Source organism: Chelonoidis abingdonii, chromosome 4 (genome assembly GCF_003597395.2).
Source record: "Chelonoidis abingdonii isolate Lonesome George chromosome 4, CheloAbing_2.0, whole genome shotgun sequence".
In the NCBI taxonomy this organism is placed as follows: domain Eukaryota; kingdom Metazoa; phylum Chordata; order Testudines; family Testudinidae; genus Chelonoidis; species Chelonoidis abingdonii.
In genome coordinates, this window is record NC_133772.1 from 48,190,063 (window position 1) to 48,210,075 (window position 20,013).

The window sequence follows — 20,013 nt, forward strand, 5'->3', positions numbered from 1 at the left end:
GTTCCTGAACATATTAAATTATTACATTTTAAATATAGCATCTAACTACAGATCACAGGTTACATTTCAAATGCTCATGCAAACTTGAGCTTGCAATGTTTGTATGGACACCGATTATACTGCAAAATCCCATATTTTTTAACACAAATCAGGGAATGGCAAATGGGTATTTTTGCATGCAGTTACCCAAATTGTAAGAGCATTTTCCTGTTTTCACCCACATGTAGGTGCAGTCCATTTGAAAAATTACTCCTATGAGTTTTCCAAATATTTTCTTATATGTGTTAACTTTGAGCTCATACCCTCGTACTACAGCTGTTGTTTCTCCTTCATCATCATTTATTGTTTATCTATTATACTATTGATTATTATAATTATTATTACTACCCCCTAAATGTGCTAGGCAAAAAAGAAACGAGACACACACACATTCTGCTTCTAGGTTCTTGCAGTCTAATTATAGATGTGACAGAATATGTAAGAACAGCAAACACTGGATAGAAGAGAATTACTGATATTGATACACTGAGTTATGATATATGCTAGGATGTGTCAGATCAGTTTGTGGATTGAATGCTATAAATGAGCCATTAATGTAATGATTCCAAAATAGATGTTAAAATCTTTTGGAGGAATGCTCTGCATTTCAGAGTTTCTTTGATACCAACAGTTATTCCACACTGAACATGACTTTAGGCAGTTTGTACTGCAAATTTCTGTGTGGCTCGAAAGCTTGTCTCTCTCACCAACAGAAGTTGGTCCAATAAAAGATGTTACCTCACCCAGCTTGTCTCTCTAATATCTGGGACTGAGATGGCTATATCTGCGCTGCATACAACTTCTCTCCCAGTAAGTCAACCCAGAATATCTCCTTATAAACCAGGCTGTAATTTAATTGTTTGAAGTCATATCTTTGTTGTACAGAGGCAAGAAAAGTTGCTTATTATCGGTCTTCAGATCCTTATTTTCTTCATCTCTACCTAAAAAGAAGTATATGTCAAATTTGAAGTTGTGCTTCTGTTATTCTCTAGGTAAATTGTCATTCTTTGTTCTCCATTTAAAATAAAACAAAATAAAATAAATAATGGCCAAGATATGAACCGGTCCAAATATGGTGGTTCTAGTTTTGGCAAAACTTTGTTTGATATCATGCCTGAGTAAAGACTGTAAAATATGTCCCTGTGTTTTAAAAATCAATATCATGCTTTATGAATCATATAGGTATCATCATGTCAGGAGGTGTTTGAAATCATGTTAGTTTCAGTTCCACTGATGATATATTGGCTCTTAAAGATCTAATCTGATATCAAATAAAATATCCCTTTCATGTGAATTAGTATTGTTTTGGCTTTGAAACTGATTGGTATAATATCAATAATGCCACTTAGTTGTCATCATAATTGTTCCAAAAAAGAAACTACAATATCAGAGGAGTGTGTTGTATACCTTTTAATAATAGTAATAATAACAGGCATTATAAACTGCTTCTCCCTGCATATCTAATCTGTGACAGTTAATACTTTAATTTCAAAATAAAAGTGAAATGCAAAAAATGATATCAATAGGGAGGCAATGTATATAATATGTAGACCTGATGACTGAGAATTCCACTTTTTTCACTGGCACTGGGCAAATGGTATAACCTGCAACTCTGACTTTGTCCCTCAGTGAAATGGGTTTAATGATACCTACTTCAAGAGGGGGCTTTTGCATCTGTTTGTAAAGCATTTTGAGTTCCTCCAATGAAAATTGCTATGTGAATGCAAAGACTTTTTATTACAGTTAATTAATTTATTTTCCAAAAATATAAAATCAAGGCTACTTCAGCATCCTTCTTTGTACCTAGAAGTTTCTCGGGTCCTCAAAGTCTCATTTTTCATTCCATTTGTGCTACGGCACTTAGAAATAACCTTACATTGTGGGCTTAAATCAGACTCTGTACAATAATTTAACACAGTTCTGTATTATTTAATAGATGATTTCATTGTTTTCGAGTGTGTACCATGCCACATTTCAATAAGGATTAGTTTTGCCATAAAATGTGGTCAAGTAATCTAAACTTTTTGTGTAAACCATCAAGAAAATAGCTGCATTTAAGGGTTTTGATTCATTTGAACTTTGTGGATTTGGACAAAACTGGTTGCTGTTTGTGGAGGTGATAATAGCCTATTTAAAAATATTGTTTGAGTTTAAATTAAAGTCACAAATCAGCACTTACACTGCTGAGTGAACTGCTACAACTGATAAAACTTAGAAAACGATTTTATTTTACACACAAAAAATGATATTTTACTTTTCATTTTTTTAATGGAGAAAAAAGCATGTAACTTCTGTAGGTGTTCAAGTGCATCAATGCTATGTTTTAATTAAGATAAGGCATTTTGTTTGCATATGTAAAGCAAATGTAATAAAAAGGAAACTCACTGTCACCAAAGCTGAAAACAAGGGACTTTGGAAAATATATGCTGATATATAACTGGCTTAGAATTTCCTTCATTTTGCAAAGCCACGAGCCACATGCATCAGCTCACCACAAAGTCATTAGGTCTTTTTAAGCTCAGATGAAAAACATTAACAAATACCACAAAAGGCTTTAGTATGGCCCCTTTGTTCATTCACATATGGCAGTTTATAACTCCTGCGCCACTTGGGTCGTGTGTTTGTTTAAGCTGCCTCCATCAGGCCAGCCCTGAAAGAACAAAAGACATCTTGAGCGATCCTAAGCAGGAAATGGGCTAATCTAAACACGGTTTGTGACACTATAAGTAGAATAGAAGAGGGAGGGATTGATTAGTCATTAATGTCCAATTGACTCCATATGGATGTTGCAATAATAAGGCCTTTTTCAGTGCAGTAGCGGAGTTATTGAATTAGAGGTTTATGTTTCCTCAGAGCTGACCTTAGGGAATTCCGTTTTGGTTCTTCTTGTTGATGTTTAAAGAGAATGGAGTCTCTAATAGGGAAAATAGAGGCATTATCTGCAGTAACACTTGCTAACAATATCATAACTGAGTGCTGCATTAATATAAGTGAGGGGTTTTAGCCTCTGCTACAGTATATTTTTAATTCTTAGCATTTACTTAGCATGTTTATATGTCTTTGGAGGTGAAATATTTTAGATCCTATTAAAATGTTACAATTAATTTAATAAATCAGTCATACTTTCCTCAGGTTCTTTCCCTTCCAGGCTCCAAGTACTCTTCATGAGAAATGTTGGATCTTAGAATCCCAGCTGAATAATATTTGTTTAGCATTTGGAGTGAAGGCAGCCTGGTGACCAGACACTGCCATGCAGGATACCTGTGCCTCAGAGTGACTACAGACCTCACACTCCTTGGGCTAGTGATTTCTCTGTTCCGTTGTTAGCATTGCAGAGCATCTCACACCAGACAATTGATGGAAGTAGGATTTGACAGTGGCTCTTTAAGTGCCCATATTCTCTACCTTCCTTGCTGGTAGTAAAGTGTCATCTACGAGTGGATTGGGATATAAAAAAAATAAAGAGGTAAAAAGGCAGAGAAGGGATAAGAAACATGTCTATAAACCTAGGACCTAACTTGGATCAGTCTTTATATTCTATCAAGCAGAAAATTTTGTCACATTTTGCAGAATCAGCCGTATGAATTTGTATCTAAAAATATTCATTCAATGAAAGGTATTTGTTGTATTTTTCAACTCTCTAAAGCTTTAGGCCATCCATTAATTTCAGATGTGTTTTTGTTTGTAATGCTTTTAAAAATATCAGACAAGCTGTACTGGAGGCTGCCATCCTCTCTCCACAGAAGACATGCAGAACAGAGAGTTGCAAAGTCTTTTTTTTCACTCTATCCTATTTTATCCTTACGCATATTCTGAAGGGATCTACCTCTGAGAACAAGTGTACAATTCCAGTTTCAATGCCCATTCAGTCCTCAGCGTCATTCCTGTAACCAGCAATAGCAACACTAGTAGTTCATATTGGCATGAAGTATTTTATGATGTGGCCACCAGAGTCTTCTATTTGCCCCAAAAGTGGGCAGGGCAGGGCAGCACCTGGAAGCTATAAAGGATCAGAGAGATGTTGAAGTCAATTGGAGTTTTGTTATTAACTTCAACAGAGCCATGATTTCAGCCACAGAAGACCATCCCTGCTCTAAAGAGCTTACAGTCTAAAAGTAAAGACAGACAAACAGATACAGGCAACAACAAAAAACAATATGTCCAAAGTTACCGTACAGTTTCCCCAACGTCCCACTCACATGGCAATACTTTTCCCCACCCTCTCCTCTGTCCAGATGCTGACTAAACTTCTTCCCAGCCCTATCCACTGAAAGCACCCTCCTTCTCCCCTATCTATCCCCCTAGAAAAACACTTTGCCTCATCTGGTTGTAGAAGATTTTTTAAAGTTTAAGTGCTTGGCCAGATCAGGCCCATAGTATTTTAGCTTCCCCTTCATTTTTTACTGTCCTTTGACCATGTATAGTCTTCCTACGCTAATCCTGAATTTAAGTCCTCCGGAAGAGTTAAACACTGTGCAGTACAAAAAGTGATCACCATTGTCCAATCTGCTCTGTGTTTTATATTATCTCATCCATGGCTCAGCCCAACAGAAGCTGAAGAGCTGGAAAGCAAAACAGCCCTACACCCTCAGAAGCTGAAAGTGTCACTTCTAGTATAGCCCCAGCCTCTGCTGGGCTGAGGAGAAGATTTCCCTGCCAACTAAGCCAATAGGGCAGCCAAATCTTGTTTTTGTAAAAATTTTGAATCACAACCAAAGTCCTCATTCTGGAAGTCAAACTGCCATTCTATGACTGTATTATGAACAGTACACTGGTGAATGGCCCATTAGTCACCACAGACACACAATTGTTTTAACTTTCCCCCAGTTAGTAATGTATTTTGTACATATTATTTTGCAGAGGGATTTTATTAGATAATGATGAGTAAATTGTCCCTATGAACCAGAACTAAAATCCCTACCACTTTACAGTCTTCCATATCCTTTGCTCTTCAAATTCCAGAATAGTCTCTCTTTTGTTTTCTGGATCACTCGTTATTGTAACTATCAGCACAAAACAAGAATGTGGTTTGTAAAACTTGTTGAAATTCTGTCTGTGGGTGAAAGAGATTTTTGATATTTGATTGACAGGCTGAAGTTATTTAGAGCTGACTTGCAGTTTGAAATATTGTTATTGTTCTGGGTTTCAACCTGCAAGACCACATTTTACATCTGTGTCTTTTATATCATTAAAGCCTTAGTTATAGCCTCAGTGAACATTAAGAATTTTTGCTCTCCGGTTATACCACCTTTTGCAAACAGAAGCATTTTCTGTAATGTACAGTATGTTGAACATACTCCTGCACTTGTGGAACACAGGACAGACAGGTTGGGTGATTGTTAATTATTTTTAGAAGCTCATTTTGCATAGATTCTTTTGTGAGAGCCCTTGGGCCTCATATTCACTCACAGATCAAGCAGAGAAAAGCTCAACTTTTTTTGGCTGCCTTTTCCAATCCTTCGGGTATGGACTTGCTCAAAGGAGATGCATCACAAGCTTCGTGCCCTTTTTGGGATGTTTGCAGTTTACTACTACTGTAATTAAAGATTGTTCCCTAAAAAATTAAATTAAAGTAGATTACAAGGATTGTAGTTTCATCTTCCTATTCCAAATTATAATGTCTCCAAATAAAGAATTCAGTCCTACAAAAGTCATATTGAAGTATATTGGACTTTTTCCTGCGTCAGAACCAGAGGATAAGGCCAAAACTTTATTAGAAAGACCTAAAGACAAACCCATTGGCCAACTGTACATATTGGTGCAATCAAAAATTTATAGAGCTGTTTCCTAACCATGCCAACTGTAGATAAACACAGTCGCTTGTAACTGGCATGGTGTGGCAGTTATGTAAATCAAGACAATCGTATTTTAAATACTAAGTTTTTTTTGAAAAAAATCAGTTTTGAAATTTGTGTTGTGTTGTTATCTTGGTTATTCCTTCAGGCACAAAAACTGACCATAACAAGGGAATTCAGTGTTTTACTTTTAGAGACTATATGATGCATTGTACCTCTCCAAAGTAACTCTTTTTGTATACAGTGCTCAAAGCTAAAGGTTGTTTTCCTGTTCCCCCTATGGATATGAGCTTGTTTTGCATGCAGTTGTTTTAGACTATAGTAGTTTCCTCCTTTATTTAATTATTGATCATTATACTGTAATTACAGACGTAAGGAGCCAGATGCTCCCTTCTGCTTATGCTGTTGGAGTGGAGCAATATCACTGGAAATATGGCAGGGAATGTGAAGTTGGGAAGCAGTGTCACCTGTCTTGTGAGAACAGAGAAACCTTACTTCAGAACTACTGCAAGGGAGCAGCAGGGAAGGAGCTTGTGAGGCAATCCAGGGATGGGCCAGTAGATCCACCACTGTGTGGATCTATGGGCCTAAAATCTGATGATGGGGGAGGGCCTGGCTTACAGTCATGGGCTGTAGTGGCAGTGAAACTGTTAAGCAACCATCTGCATCGTACCTGTAGGTTGAGAGAAGATTTCACACACACATCCTGCAACCTTTCTTAAATCTTCTGTGACAAATCCATTTATTTGTATAGTGGTGGTGGGATGTATGAGAGCAGCATTTGGCCTAAGGATAGATAGACCCTCCTTTTCCCCCTTTCAGGTAAACAGAAATTCTTGGAAGGTTTGTGGCCACTCCTTCATGATTAAATCCTCCCATAAATTTGGGCCACTTGTAGTCTCTTCAGTCTGTGGCAGGCTTGAGGGAAGCTGGCAGGAAGGTGGAAAGGAAGCTCATTGACACTGATCCAGCTAAATACTTAGACATGTGAGTAGTTCCAAGGACCATTTATGTGCTTTGTTAGGGATGTGCTTAAGCACTTTGCTGACTTGGACTATAACAAGGAGCGTGTTCATGAAGGTAGAAGGTGTAAAATCATTATAAATGTCACAGTTTAGGGCAACTACACCTGTATATACCCTCCATGGGGTCCACCAAGGGCTGTAGTGTCTACACTGAAGCTCTGCATCTGTGCTGCTGCAGCATTTCAAGGGTAGACAAGCCCTTAGGCTTTCCTTTATATAGCTTGGATCTTTGATCATGGCATTGTATAACAGGTGATCAGCAGCTAAAAAGTCCACTCCTAAGAGCAAAGCTTCAGAAGGCTAGGTTTTAGCATAACCAGAGGTGGGGGATTTGCATTTACCCATCCACTATATATCTACCAGGAAATCCACTTCACACGCATTGTCCCAAAAGTCTATTCTTGTCTGACACATTGTTCACTATTGGTCTTCCATCACATCTCCACTCTACAGCAGTTAAATCAAATCCCGGCCCACAATAACGCATGAACTTTGTGTTTAGTACAATGGACCCAAAGATACTGTACTTAAACTGAATTCAGTAATTTAAGGAAATTGCCTTATCAATCAGCTGGGTAGAGCTATTTTTTCCCCTCTTTTCCTTTTCTATCAGTAGAGCTGATTGAATAACTTGTTGCAAATTTTGACAATTTTGTATAGAATAATTTTTCATATTTTTTCATTTGTCAACTAGCTTCATAATGCTGCATTATCATTGCATAGTTGTTGCAAATGTTGGTATTTTAAAAAAACTGAATAATTATACATATAATTATATATACAATTCTCTGTTATTTGTGTTAGTCCTACTTATTAGAATTCAGTCACTAAACCACAGTAGCATAGGAAACCCCAATTAAAAATATCCTAATTTTAAAATAAAGATATATTCTATATGAGATGACGGGCAGGAAGAGTCTGATCAAGAGCCCATTTGAAGACAGGGAAAAGGCTCCTGTTGACTCCAGTTGCCTTTGGATTAAGTCCTAAAAGCACATCTTTATCTTCACTCAGCAAAACCACTACTCCCTATTGCAAAAGAGACAGAGAGCAGCAATTGTAACCATCTGTAAATGCTGAACACCTGTGGCACAGTAGTGGACTCAGAATAATATTAAAATATTTTTGCATCTGACATTTGCTGCAAACCTGTCTTCTTTTATGTGCACACATGTAAGTATATAAATTGCTGAATAGTTGTAAAGTAATGGCATTGAGGGCATCATAAATTTCCACAGTGATCCTCAGGAGAAGACACTGTCGTATCTGAATGAGTGTTTTGCTTCCAGGGTAATGTATGTCTTCATCTGGCCCAGCAGTCAGCGTATTGCCCTGTGTTGATGGATATTGTCCGCTTGAAACTACACTACATTTCACTGCACAATAAACATGGCTGTCAATGCCATATAAAGTGAAATCAATTTATCCTGTATGGTCAGTGCCTTTTAAATGAAATTAATGTACTGTGGGCATGGTGGCAAAAAGGTAGTGTATTAGTTATGCATCCTCTGTTCTAAGACTTTTTTCATGTAAATGAATTGCCTACATGGAATTAAATTGTTGTGTATATAAAGTATGGTGTTTTCCCAGTAAATTAGCAAAATGAGGATTCTACATAATTAAAAACTATAAGCCAGTCATTGAAGACAATAGAACAATGACACTTTGCAGAAGCTAAGTATCTGACCTTATATTTTTGGTTGATATAAATTACCTTCACACTGCTACAGGAAAATAATGAGGCACTTTATTGTGCTAATTTATTGTCATGTTTTGACACAATCACCTTTTTGTTTTTATCAAAGCACTGGATAACATGAGTGTGGAGTGTGGAAGCCTACCATAAAATTGTGTCACTTTTCTCCTGTACAGCCTTTTCTTCCTCTGTGTTCACAGCTATGTTCCAGCCTTAAAAGTGTAATTTACAATTATGATTCCAAAAGTTTCAGGACAAGGACATCACATCTCAGCTATATCAGGCATTTCCTACTACCTGATGTTCAGTTGTATGCACTCTAATGTACAGTAAAGCTTAGACTGCTTGTTGTCAAGAAAACTGAGCTTGGGTGCAGCCCAAGATCCATCACATGTTAGAGCATGCACAGCTGAATTGGAGGTGGGGAATGGCAGGCCATCAGGATTCACTTAAGTGTCATTGTCAAGGTGAACCCAATGTACTAGTCAGACCAACCTGTTACTCTGGTATTAGCATGCGTACCCATTGACTGCAAACTACCGTATTACAGATGCGTGGCTTGATCCTGCAAGATGCTGTCATTGAAATAAATTTGAACTGAGGATGCTCAGCCCCCAGCAGAATCAGACCTATATAATGTGCAACATGTACCCACAGATTAAGAATACGCTGTATAATTTATTACGAAATGTTTGGATATGTTCCACTGCACAAGCAGCAGAGTCATTTTGAAGTACTTGTGTGACCAGTTCTACATCACAGTTGATCGTCACGTGTAACTTTTATACACATACACCCATGGAGCATACAAAATGTACACGCAGTAGTAGAACCCAGAACTGGAACTTGGGCTAGTCTTTGGTACCTTGACAGAAGAAAAATATAATTATCAATACAAACAATTTGTTGGCTAATACAGGTATTGTGGATCTTGTTAAGATTGCTTTCAGAAGGTTACATTGGAATTATGAAATTAGGTCTATTTTATCTCCTCTTATAGATCTGGAAGCAAGAAGGGGGAGTTGGGAAGAGAGAGAAAAAAAATGAAGCTAAAATGAACAAGGCATAGGAAGTTGTTTTGTAATCAAAATAATAATACTTTGCATCCATCTTGTTTCTTCCTGCCTTGATATTACAGGAAGTAAAGCAATGAATGGCTCTGCAGCTAAACTACAGCAGTATTATTGTTGGCCAACAGGAGGTGCCACTGTGGCTGAAGCTCGAGTCTACAGGGACGCACGGGGCCGAGCCAGTAGTGAACCGCATATCAAGCGACCAATGAACGCTTTCATGGTTTGGGCAAAAGATGAACGCAGAAAAATTCTCCAAGCTTTTCCTGACATGCACAATTCCAATATTAGCAAAATCCTAGGTAAGTACAAGACAATAAATATATTGTGACTGATGTAGATGTGGCGGCGAATGAGGACAAATGCAGGGATGGATATTTAGAAACAGGCCACAATTTATTAAACTTAACACAGGGGCACTACCCATCCTGTCACCCATACTCTCACCGGCATTTTAAGTGGTTCCAATACGGGTTACATGGCTACTCCATATAACTATTTTGGCCTATGACTCAACATGCTCTTCTGAGTCTTACCACCTCCCTTCCTGCATAAGCGGGACCAGGGATACTAAAAAGCAGGGGAGTTGGGGGAAGGACCTTGGCCCATGAAGGCCATAAGATTTTCCGCTATCCCACGAGCACAAGGCCTGTCAATAAAAATCTCAGGTCTTTTACTTCTGGGAACAATTCCTTTTAACCACACTGGAAACCACCCACAAACTGTGAAGAACTAACATCCTTTCAAAGTACTATCATCAATTGTTAAATCCTATTACTATTTAACTTAGCTGTGCCTCCAGGGTGCTGTGAGGAAAGTGAAAAACTTCCCAGGTGCCAACAAGAAGAAAAAAATTTCTTTCCTAACCCCAAAACAGCTGATTGGTCAGATCTGCTGTATCCACAAAACACAGCTCCGAGGCTATTGGTACAGGGTAGAGAGGGTGGGGCTGCTGGAAATGTAGCAAAAAGAGGCTCCACTTGGCTCAGGCTAGGGTAGGGTGAGGGACCAATCAGCTCCTTTTCTTCCCCTATTAGCTAATGAATGGCAGAGACTCTGAAAGGGAGGGACAGCCCAGTGTCCCCTCTGTGTATTCTCCTTCATTCAGCTAAGGCTGTCCCAATTGCCAGTTTACTGTAACAATGGCTCCTGGGTAAAGTGACCCATTGCATGATCACATCAGAAATAATTTGAACGCAAGAGGTCACAATTCATGCAAATGGAAACTGTGCTTCTTATGGTAACATTAATAATTTTGGAACTATGTTTAATTTAATACAAATCCAAGATAAAAATTCATGTCAGAGAATTAAAAGTCAGAAATGAATTATTGGTCAGCAAGTTTCATAACACCTGAAAGAGCATATATTCAATGCATATTTTCTTTAAAAAATAAGGTAATGTTTTAATGAAACATATATCGATGTTAGAAGAAAAAAATAGGAGGAAACACTTGCATTACACAATTAAAATATTACTTAATATTAACAATTCAGAAGTAATATTTAACGTGTATACACATGTGATATGGGCATACACCAGTACATGAGTTTTGCCACTGTGCAAATAAATTGACTGATTTTTTTAGACATTGTGAGTCAATGACCTCTCTGGAGAATTAGAAACATACGTGAGAATGAGTGGTGAAATGTTAAAACGTATATTTGTTCTCTGAGTCTTTGAAGTGAAAGATGGATTCTAAATGTAACTCATAATAAATAACAGTAAAAATCAAGTTTCATCTGTAATCATTTTATTGTAAACTTTTGAGTTGAAATGCATTTTTAACAAAGCTGTTTCTCGTGCATTTGTTATTTCTGTCAGAGGCAAAAAGACATTCTAGAAATAAATGTTACTCTGTCCTAAAACTTTTAGTATCTCACTTAGAAGTTCTCATATTTTTGTCTGCCATTTTAAATAAGTTATATGAATAGCCTTTCAGTTTTGTATAAACCCTGCACTGTTTCAATGTTGGCAGCCATGGGGAATCTATATTATTTGTGTGCATTCTGTGAAAAAAATATTTGGAATATAGTAACTGTATTCATTAAAATGTAAACTTTCAGCATAAATATATCAGAAGTCCCCGCAATCGTGTGTTTGTTAACCATAGAATTAACCTGTCTTAAATAAGTCTATCTCCATATAATATCTGTGCAACTTTTCCAGGACAATGAGAAAAGAGTCTGAATTATTAGAACTGACACAGAACGTTGCTGGCTATGGATAATATTTATACAACTTTTCCATTTGTTGATGTATGAAAAATCTTGGGAAAAGAATAGCTTCCACCCACGTTTACCGCAGCTATAATAGTTTTATCCAGCTGAAAGACACCAAAAAGCTACTTTCTGCATTGCTTACCCAAAACAACCCCCCAAAACCTACCCTCTCTCCAAGTGTTTAGATCATTCTTTATAAACAATACAAGAGAGTTGAATAGTTTTTCCTCTTCCTGTATAAACTGTATTAGAATTTTTTACTACTTTTATTGGCTCAGCTTTCAATGAATGTTTACAATACTTAAAGTGGTGTATATAACTGCAAATGTGTTTTCCTTTAAAAAAATAACTTTCTAAGTGCAGTTCAATACATTCATTTCATCTGGCCAGACAAAAATATGCATAATAGGATTTAAAATATTGTAGAGTGCTAATAGTATGCCAAGGTTGTATCAAAGTGCAACTAAATTAAAGACATCTTATTAGTAAAGGGTTGTTTGTAATTCTGTGAATAAGTGAGCTTTTCATAAGTTTTCCTTGCTAAGTAGCACAGTATTAATATCCGTTATTAGAAATTTATAAGCTATGTTCTTAAGAACTCTTGGAGAAGCACGCATACATTACCAACGTGATAAGCTTTTAAGATCAACAAAATGACAGTAGACCCAACGTGACTCTAGTGATGTGCATTTTAATAAATAGCTCACAGAATTATTCTCAGGTCAAAAGGTCATTATTGTAAAGAATAATTGAAAAAAATTGTTATGGACATAAGATCCATATTTTCAAATGCAACTATTGATTTTAAATGACTCAGTTGTTAGGTGTCTGCCTGGAAACAATTTGAAGGAACTGGATTTTCAGAAAGTGGGTGATCTGCACTCTCTGGAAGTCATGCCCCTTTGAGGTGTCTCAAATTGGGTGGCCAAAATAGCTAATCACTTTTGAAAATCTTGGCCAAAGACAGTTTTTTTAAATGCTGGTGAACTTGTTATACAAGGTGGCCAAAAAAAAAAAAAAGGTGTATTTCTCAATGCCTATAACTAGAACTCACTCTGCCTTGCTTGAGCATCATGTTTTTATATATAGGCTCTCGCTGGAAATCCATGTCTAATCAAGAGAAACAACCTTACTATGAAGAACAAGCACGGCTAAGTAAAATCCATTTAGAGAAGTACCCTAACTACAAATACAAACCTCGACCAAAACGCACCTGTATTGTTGATGGCAAGAAACTGCGTATTGGAGAATATAAACAACTGATGAGGTCTCGAAGACAGGAGATGAGGCAGTTTTTTACTGTGGGGTAAGTATTATTATTGCTGTTGCTGTTTTTTTCCATGTAGTACCATGATGGTTTTTCAAACAAATGGACAGTTCTCCTTACCTGGAGAGTTTACAAGTTAAGGGGGCAATCTGCAAAATCTTGCTAACACACCTAGGATTTACTATTGAACATAGAATTACCAGGCACATACTGTACTCTTTGATTAATAATGGGCCTGATTCTAGAACTCTTTGAAAACAATCAGACTCCGTTCGTTGGCCTCAGAGCATTTTTAATCAGGCCATATGTGGGTTAGTAGCAAGCCCTGCCCTCAGTAGCGATGGTTTCCAGGATTAGTCCCAGGATTAAAACTGGAACAACAGGAAAAAGTAGAAAAGGAGTGTTAGGGAGGACAAGGGTGAAGAAAATAAGAGATTTAGGGAGGGGAGGACTAGGGAGAAGATAGTAAGATTATGCAGAAGCCTGGGTGAATGATGCGCACGTCTTGAAGGCACCTAATATTTTTTTTGTTATGTATTATTGTGGTATACAATATTCCTTGAAGAAATGTGTTGTGAGAAAGGACTTAAAGAACAGAGATAGATCAGCCAGGTTTCCAGTTCAGAATGTATGGCACTAAAAAAAAAAAACCCACTACAGTTTTAATCATACTTTGTGTTATAAATACAGTGGAAGGTAATACTGTTAAATGATATCTAGAATTTTGAACAGGATGCAATGCTATGACAGTTCTCCAGATTCAGGATAGAAAGCCCACTGAAACAATTGCATCAGAACTGATTTATCTCTTCCATTCACTTCTGAATTAATTTGTGATGCTCTGTGCCAGGGTACGATGTTTCTGGTAGTTTAAAAAGAGCCTGCCAGCCCTTCCAAATTCACAATGTTCTGCTTATTTCTCTAATCATAATAATCTCCTTTTATTGTGTGCTTTACTACCAGATAATTGACCTTGACATCAGTTATGTGCCCTGTTTTTTGGGATGTGGAACTCCCTGTTGCAGTCAATTATTTATTGGTACAGCCTGAAACAATGTAGACTTTTTGTTAAATCTATAAGTATTTTCATATTTTGAAATATGATGAGTTAATATAACTTTCGAGTCTGTAATATGATGCTGTTAGCTTACTCTGCACTATTAGTTGTTTACTAATAAGCTGTCACAGAAATTGTATAGATTCACATCTGAATTGACATAGCATATCACAAATGATCTTCAGCTCAAAGGAGTGAAATTCTAGCCTACCTCTTCCAAGGCAGATTAACAGTTAAATCACATCAATACAATACATTTTCAAGATCCAAAAGCAGCAAAGTGGTTAAATTAAATAAAGGAATGGGAGAACAATAGCATGACAGTGAGAGAAATGATAATGGAAGAATCAGTTGCTAATTCAAAGCAAAATTAAGCCTCAGCATTGTAGGGATCAGAGGAGCAGGTAGAATAGGGAGGTCAGGATTAAGAATTATTCCGTAGAAAAGTGAATGACACGATAACTGTTTTTCAAAACACTAAAAACTATTCCCCATGAACCCAATGACCCAAGTTAACCTTAATGTCTTCTTGTGATATATCTCAAAGAATCATGAGAGGCAACATGAGAATTTAATCATTTTTCTAAATACATGAGTCCTGATTCTTCTAATTTACACTATGACCTCTTAATACCCATTTAGTAGAAAAAAGAGGCCTTAAAGGGAGTGTAAATTACATTTATATTGATATGATTTGAATGTAATTTACAACCATTTAAGATCTGTTTACAAAGCTAAAGATGTATCAAGGAAACTTGGTGTAAGAGGGAATCGGCCCTTGGTTAGAAATGTGAGAGAATATGAAAACGCATTACATGGATTAGTCAAAGGTGACAAAGGATTCATGTCTTTGTTCTGTCTGTATTTAAATTTGGGAGCTAAGGAGACCTAGAATGTGTGTGGTTCTTCTGAATTTGTTTTTATAGGGTTTCTTTTGTGGTTGTTTGACCTTTCACAGCAAAAAAAATCCCACTGTTTTTTCCCCAGAAAAACAAACAAACAAACAAACAAACAAACCAAAACCCACTGAAAACACCAAGTGAGAAACTGGAGAAAAAAAATCTGAAATGAAACACAAAACTCATACTATATGATTCATGTGGTAAGAATATTTATTCTTAAATATAAAAAGTTTAAATATTGTCCAAAACAAAAAGTTTCCAATTAAAGTAAAATACTGTGCCACAACAATAGAGTCTCCAGTCAACTAACTAGTTAGGCTTACCCTGCTTTCACCTACTTATTTGCTTTGTCAAAGTCCAGCCTATTATGAAGTTTCAACTAAACAACACTGTGGGCCCAAACCCCTCAAATATGCCATAGTTTAGCACCATTTTAATGTAACAAACAGTACATAACCTTGTTCACAAATGCAGATTTATATTCAAATTATAGGCCAAACTTCAGAGCAGAGTTTGTTGGGAAATAGTTTTCCCATCCTGCAAATATGTTCAAGACTCTGAAAATTGTTATCAACCCAAAACAGGACAAAAAGTTTAAATCTCAAATTTTTGTGAACCAAAAAATCAAAGAACTGTTTGGTTTGGGTTGATTGAAATGTGTTGCTTTGATTGAGACCTTTTAGATTTTTTAATCTTGTTTTTCTTCAGTTGAATTAGCTTAAATTTACAAACAAAACGTCATTTTGAACCAGAAAAAAACTTTTTTTATTTAAAAATAGCAAAATACTTCATTGCAACAATGCAGACTTTTTTCAAAAACTTTTTCAGTCAGGAGATTCAGTGAAATACCCTGTTTCACAAATCGTCTCAGGTTAAACAAATTGGCATTTCTGATGAAAAAAAGTTTTGTCAAAAAATTCCCAACTACCTCTACTTCAGAGTGAAATCAGAGCCTAATGTTTCTAAGATTAGAAATCTTTCAAATGTCTTTTCTGTTTACCTAAATTCTTCAGAGTGGAATAGAAACAGAAATAACAAAATAAAACAAGAAGACCCAAATAAAATCCTCAAACCCCACAGAGTTGTTTGATTTGGTTTTTTTTTCTGTGAGAAAAAACAAAACTCAGGTTTTATAATTCTAGTTTCTTCTCATGAGGGGTTCTGTTGGTCCTTTTCCTGAGTGGTGTTTTTGCCCACTGTAAACTCTTTTTACTGGATCTAAGTGCTCCGAATTTCCATGTTCAGTGGTGTATTTGTGGGCATTCATGTATTTGTAAAGTGCCTGTTCTCTTTCCTCTCAGTTTGGACGTTTACAGCATTTCACCAGGTTTCTATTGTGGTTGTAGTCCCCTGAGGTTCTATACATGAAAACAAGTGATGTCTGTTTGGATTTCTCAGTAACGTTCTTGAGTTAGAAATTCTGTTCTTTTGGATCTATTTATTTAAACACATGGATTAAATTACATATCATATGTTTAATCTGTTATAATAAATGCAAAACTATAGTCACTGTATGCAGAAATAAATAGAGGATCTATGAAGATGTGGGGGTAGAAAGACCTATTTTATTCATGGGAATTAAAACTTCATGGCATTTCATACAGTCACACATTTGTGTTCTTTAGGTGTTGGTGTTTTCGTTGTCTCCTTCTGCTTTTCTCTATTCAGTTCAATTTCTTATACCACCATTAGCACTATAGTATCTGAGCGCCATTCTGAAGGGTGCTGAGCCCTGTCAACTCACCCTGACTGAGTCTTTAGTTACTGTGGAAATGTTTGTGTCATATGTATGAGTGGCGCTTACTCAGATTCCCCTCAAATGCAAAATTGTCTTCATTTCTACTATGACGACAAACTTTTTGTTACTCTGGCTTCTGAAATGCAGAAGTGCATGTGTTGGTTCTGACAGCATATAGTAAGTGGCATACCATAGTAATCAAGAGTAAGACACACAGCAGTAATTTAAGTGAATGCTTCCTAAGAAACTGTTATGTGAAATAGCAGTATTTTGAACAAAAAAATAAACTAACGGCCAGATCCTGCACCACTTACTTAGACAAATCCCTGGGAAGTTCAATAAGATATTTCTCCAGAGGGTGACATTGTACCGTTGGGGTGATATTCATCCCTATGCAATAGACCAGCACAAGGTCTGTGCATCATTTACATACAAATTAAGCAGTATGTTAAAGACTTAAGTGGGACTTAAGTAGTGTCTATACCTTGTGATGGATCTATATTAGTGAATTTTGCTCCAAATGAGGAATACTATCATGCAGGATAATTCAAACTTAATGCACTAACACATACAATTTAATTTAAAAAATAACAAGTGGAAATTCAACCTGTAATCAGCCAGGTAATATTTTATAATATTTTAGTTGTAATGATACATTTGTTTACGGGAAGCTTTGAATAAGAACTTTTCAACTCTCTGTGAAAGCTAAGCATTAAAGCAGCTTCAAGTGATTTACAATTTATCTTCAATAATTCATTTTTCATAATCCTTAAGTAAATGTTGTTCATGTGGTATACCTAGACTTTAGTAAGGCATTTGATATGGTCTCGCATGATATCCTTATCGATAAACTAGGCAAATACAATTTAGATAGGGCTACTATAAGGTGGGTGCATAACTGGCTGGATAACCGTACTCAGAGAGTAGTTATTAATGGCTCCCAATCCTGCTGAAGGTAATAACAAGTGGGGTTTCCGCATGGGTCCTGTTTTGACCGGCTCTGTCAATATCTTCATCAATGATTAGTATTGTCATAGAAAACTATGGCTTATTACAGTTGCAGATGATAGCAAAACTGGAGGGATTGCAAACTGCTTTGGAGGACAGGGATCAAAATTCAATTGATCTGGACAAATTGAGAGAAATGCTGAGGTAAACCGATGAATGCAATAAAGACAATGCAAAGTGCTCCACTTAGAAGGAACAATCAGTTTCACACATACCAGAATGGGAAGAGACTGTCTAGAAGGAGTATGGCAGAAGAGATCTAGGGGTCATAGTGGACCACAAGCTAAATATGAGTCAACAGTATGATACTGTTGCAAAAAAAGCACAACTGATTCTGGGATGCCACTTAACAGTTGTGTGTAAACAGGACACGGAATGTCATTCTTCCGCAGTACTCTGCGCTGGTTAAGCCTCAACTGGAGTTATTGTGTCCAGTTCTGGGCATTGCATTCAAGGAAAGATGTGGAGAAATATTGGAGAGGGTCCAGAGAAGAGCAACAAGAATGATTAAGTCTTGCGAACTGACCCTATCAAAGGAAGAACTGAAAGAACTGGGTTTATTTAGCTTGGAAAAAGAGAGACTGAGAGGGGACATGATGCAGTTTTCAGTAATTAAAAGGTGTCATCAGGAGGAGGGAGAAAACTTGTCACCTTAGCCTCTAATGATAGAACAAGAAGCAATGGGCTTAACTGCAGCAAGGAGATTTAGTTGGAGCATTAGGAAAAAGTTCCCCTAACTGTAAGGGAGTTTTAACACTGGAAAAATTGCCTAGGGGGTTGTGGAATCTCCCATCTCTGGAATATTTAATGTAGGTTAGGATAAATGCATGCAGGGATGGTCTAGACAGTATTTGGTCCTGCTATGAGGGCAAGGGACTGGACTCGATGACCTCTTAAGGTCCCTTCCAGTCCTAGAGTCTATAAATCTATGTGGAAGCCATAAACTCAGAGATTTCAACTTAGAGCAGCGTATTTTGTTACCTTTTCTTACAGAAATAATTCTCAGTCATTTTCATAGTCTGATACCCTTTACATGGAAATATGAATTCTATACATTAGTCTGCAAAGTGATGTGAACGTTAATTTTCTTGTGTCTTGCCTCTATGAGATGTTTATAAATAAAGCCTTTACAGTGTTTGTAACTACTATATATGTGCGTATTCTGAATGTTGGTAGCCTACCATTTTGAATAAACCTGTAATAGTATACCAGTATAGCAAGAGCTAAAAGTAAGTACACAATGGGTGCTTTTGTGAGATTTACTGTTATTTTATTCCTTACGGGGAAGTAAGTTTCAGGGTGTGTAGCACATAAGCATTTTCCTTAACGCAACCAATTTAGCTTCAGTCATTTAAAGAGCTGTCAGAAAATAGTTCTGAAGGGATCAGCAAACAATGGTAATTTGCCAATTTAAATGTTTAGTTAGTTTTGCAAAAGTCAAAAAATGGAATGTGCTCCAGGAAAATCCTAATAATGTTAATACCACTAAATTGCCAGCAGGTCAGTTTATATGAGAAATTTCATGTTGCCTGCTCTTTACTGTACTTGTCTAACTATATTGGGCCAGATCCTTGGCCCCAAAACAGCCCCTTGGCAACACTGGCAGAGCAAAGGGTCTATAGAACTGGCTTAATTGGCCCTCTGATGATTTCCCTGGCATCCGAGAGTCCTCCAGTGGTATAGAGCTGGTGTAGCCACTTCTCATAATCTCTAAGGCATGAGCACTGTTGTACTCTGATGATCTCCAGCTTCCCTTTGGTGGGCACTGGAGCCGGGTGCAACTAAGAACTTAAACCAGGGGGTGAAGCAGAATCAGGGAAGCATAGAGGTGATATAAAAATATGTTTGCCTATGGTACTCTGCTTAGCACAGCTTGGCTAGACTAGAGGATCTAGAATTTAATACAACAACAAATGCTTTTAAATACAAATGTTTTTAAGATAAACTGCAAATAAAAAATGTAAAATTAAGTTAAGACCTGAAATATATGCTAGACACCCCATTTCATTTCAGAGCATGCAGGATGAAAGTTTAAATGAACCCTTTTTACTTCTTTTTCTCCTCTGAATAATCTTAGTCATTTCTGGCATCAAGTGCAAGCCATGTAACCTGTGATTTCAGAATGACACCATCTCAGAATGCACCAATGTAAAAGGAAGTACCAAGAGAATTACACAAAAAGGAAAAAATAGTT

At 36.8% G+C, this 20,013-nt stretch overlaps 1 protein-coding gene across 38 annotated transcripts in view; it reads left to right on the top strand.

Annotated features, from left to right (window-relative positions):
- SOX6 (SRY-box transcription factor 6) overlaps window positions 1-20,013 on the top strand; it is a 473,353-nt gene that overhangs the window by 444,833 nt on the left and 8,507 nt on the right. For 30 of the 38 annotated variants that reach the window (XM_075065133.1, XM_075065127.1, XM_032799217.2 and 27 more), the window contains 2 exons: window positions 9,694-9,927; window positions 12,937-13,153. In XM_075065133.1, coding sequence (XP_074921234.1) covers window positions 9,694-9,927; window positions 12,937-13,153 — 451 coding nt within the window. Of the gene's footprint in view, window positions 1-6,203; window positions 6,962-9,693; window positions 9,928-12,936; window positions 13,154-20,013 lie in introns of those variants that run through there. The other 8 variants (XM_032799225.2, XM_032799226.2, XM_075065142.1 and 5 more) reach the window with 2 other exon arrangements.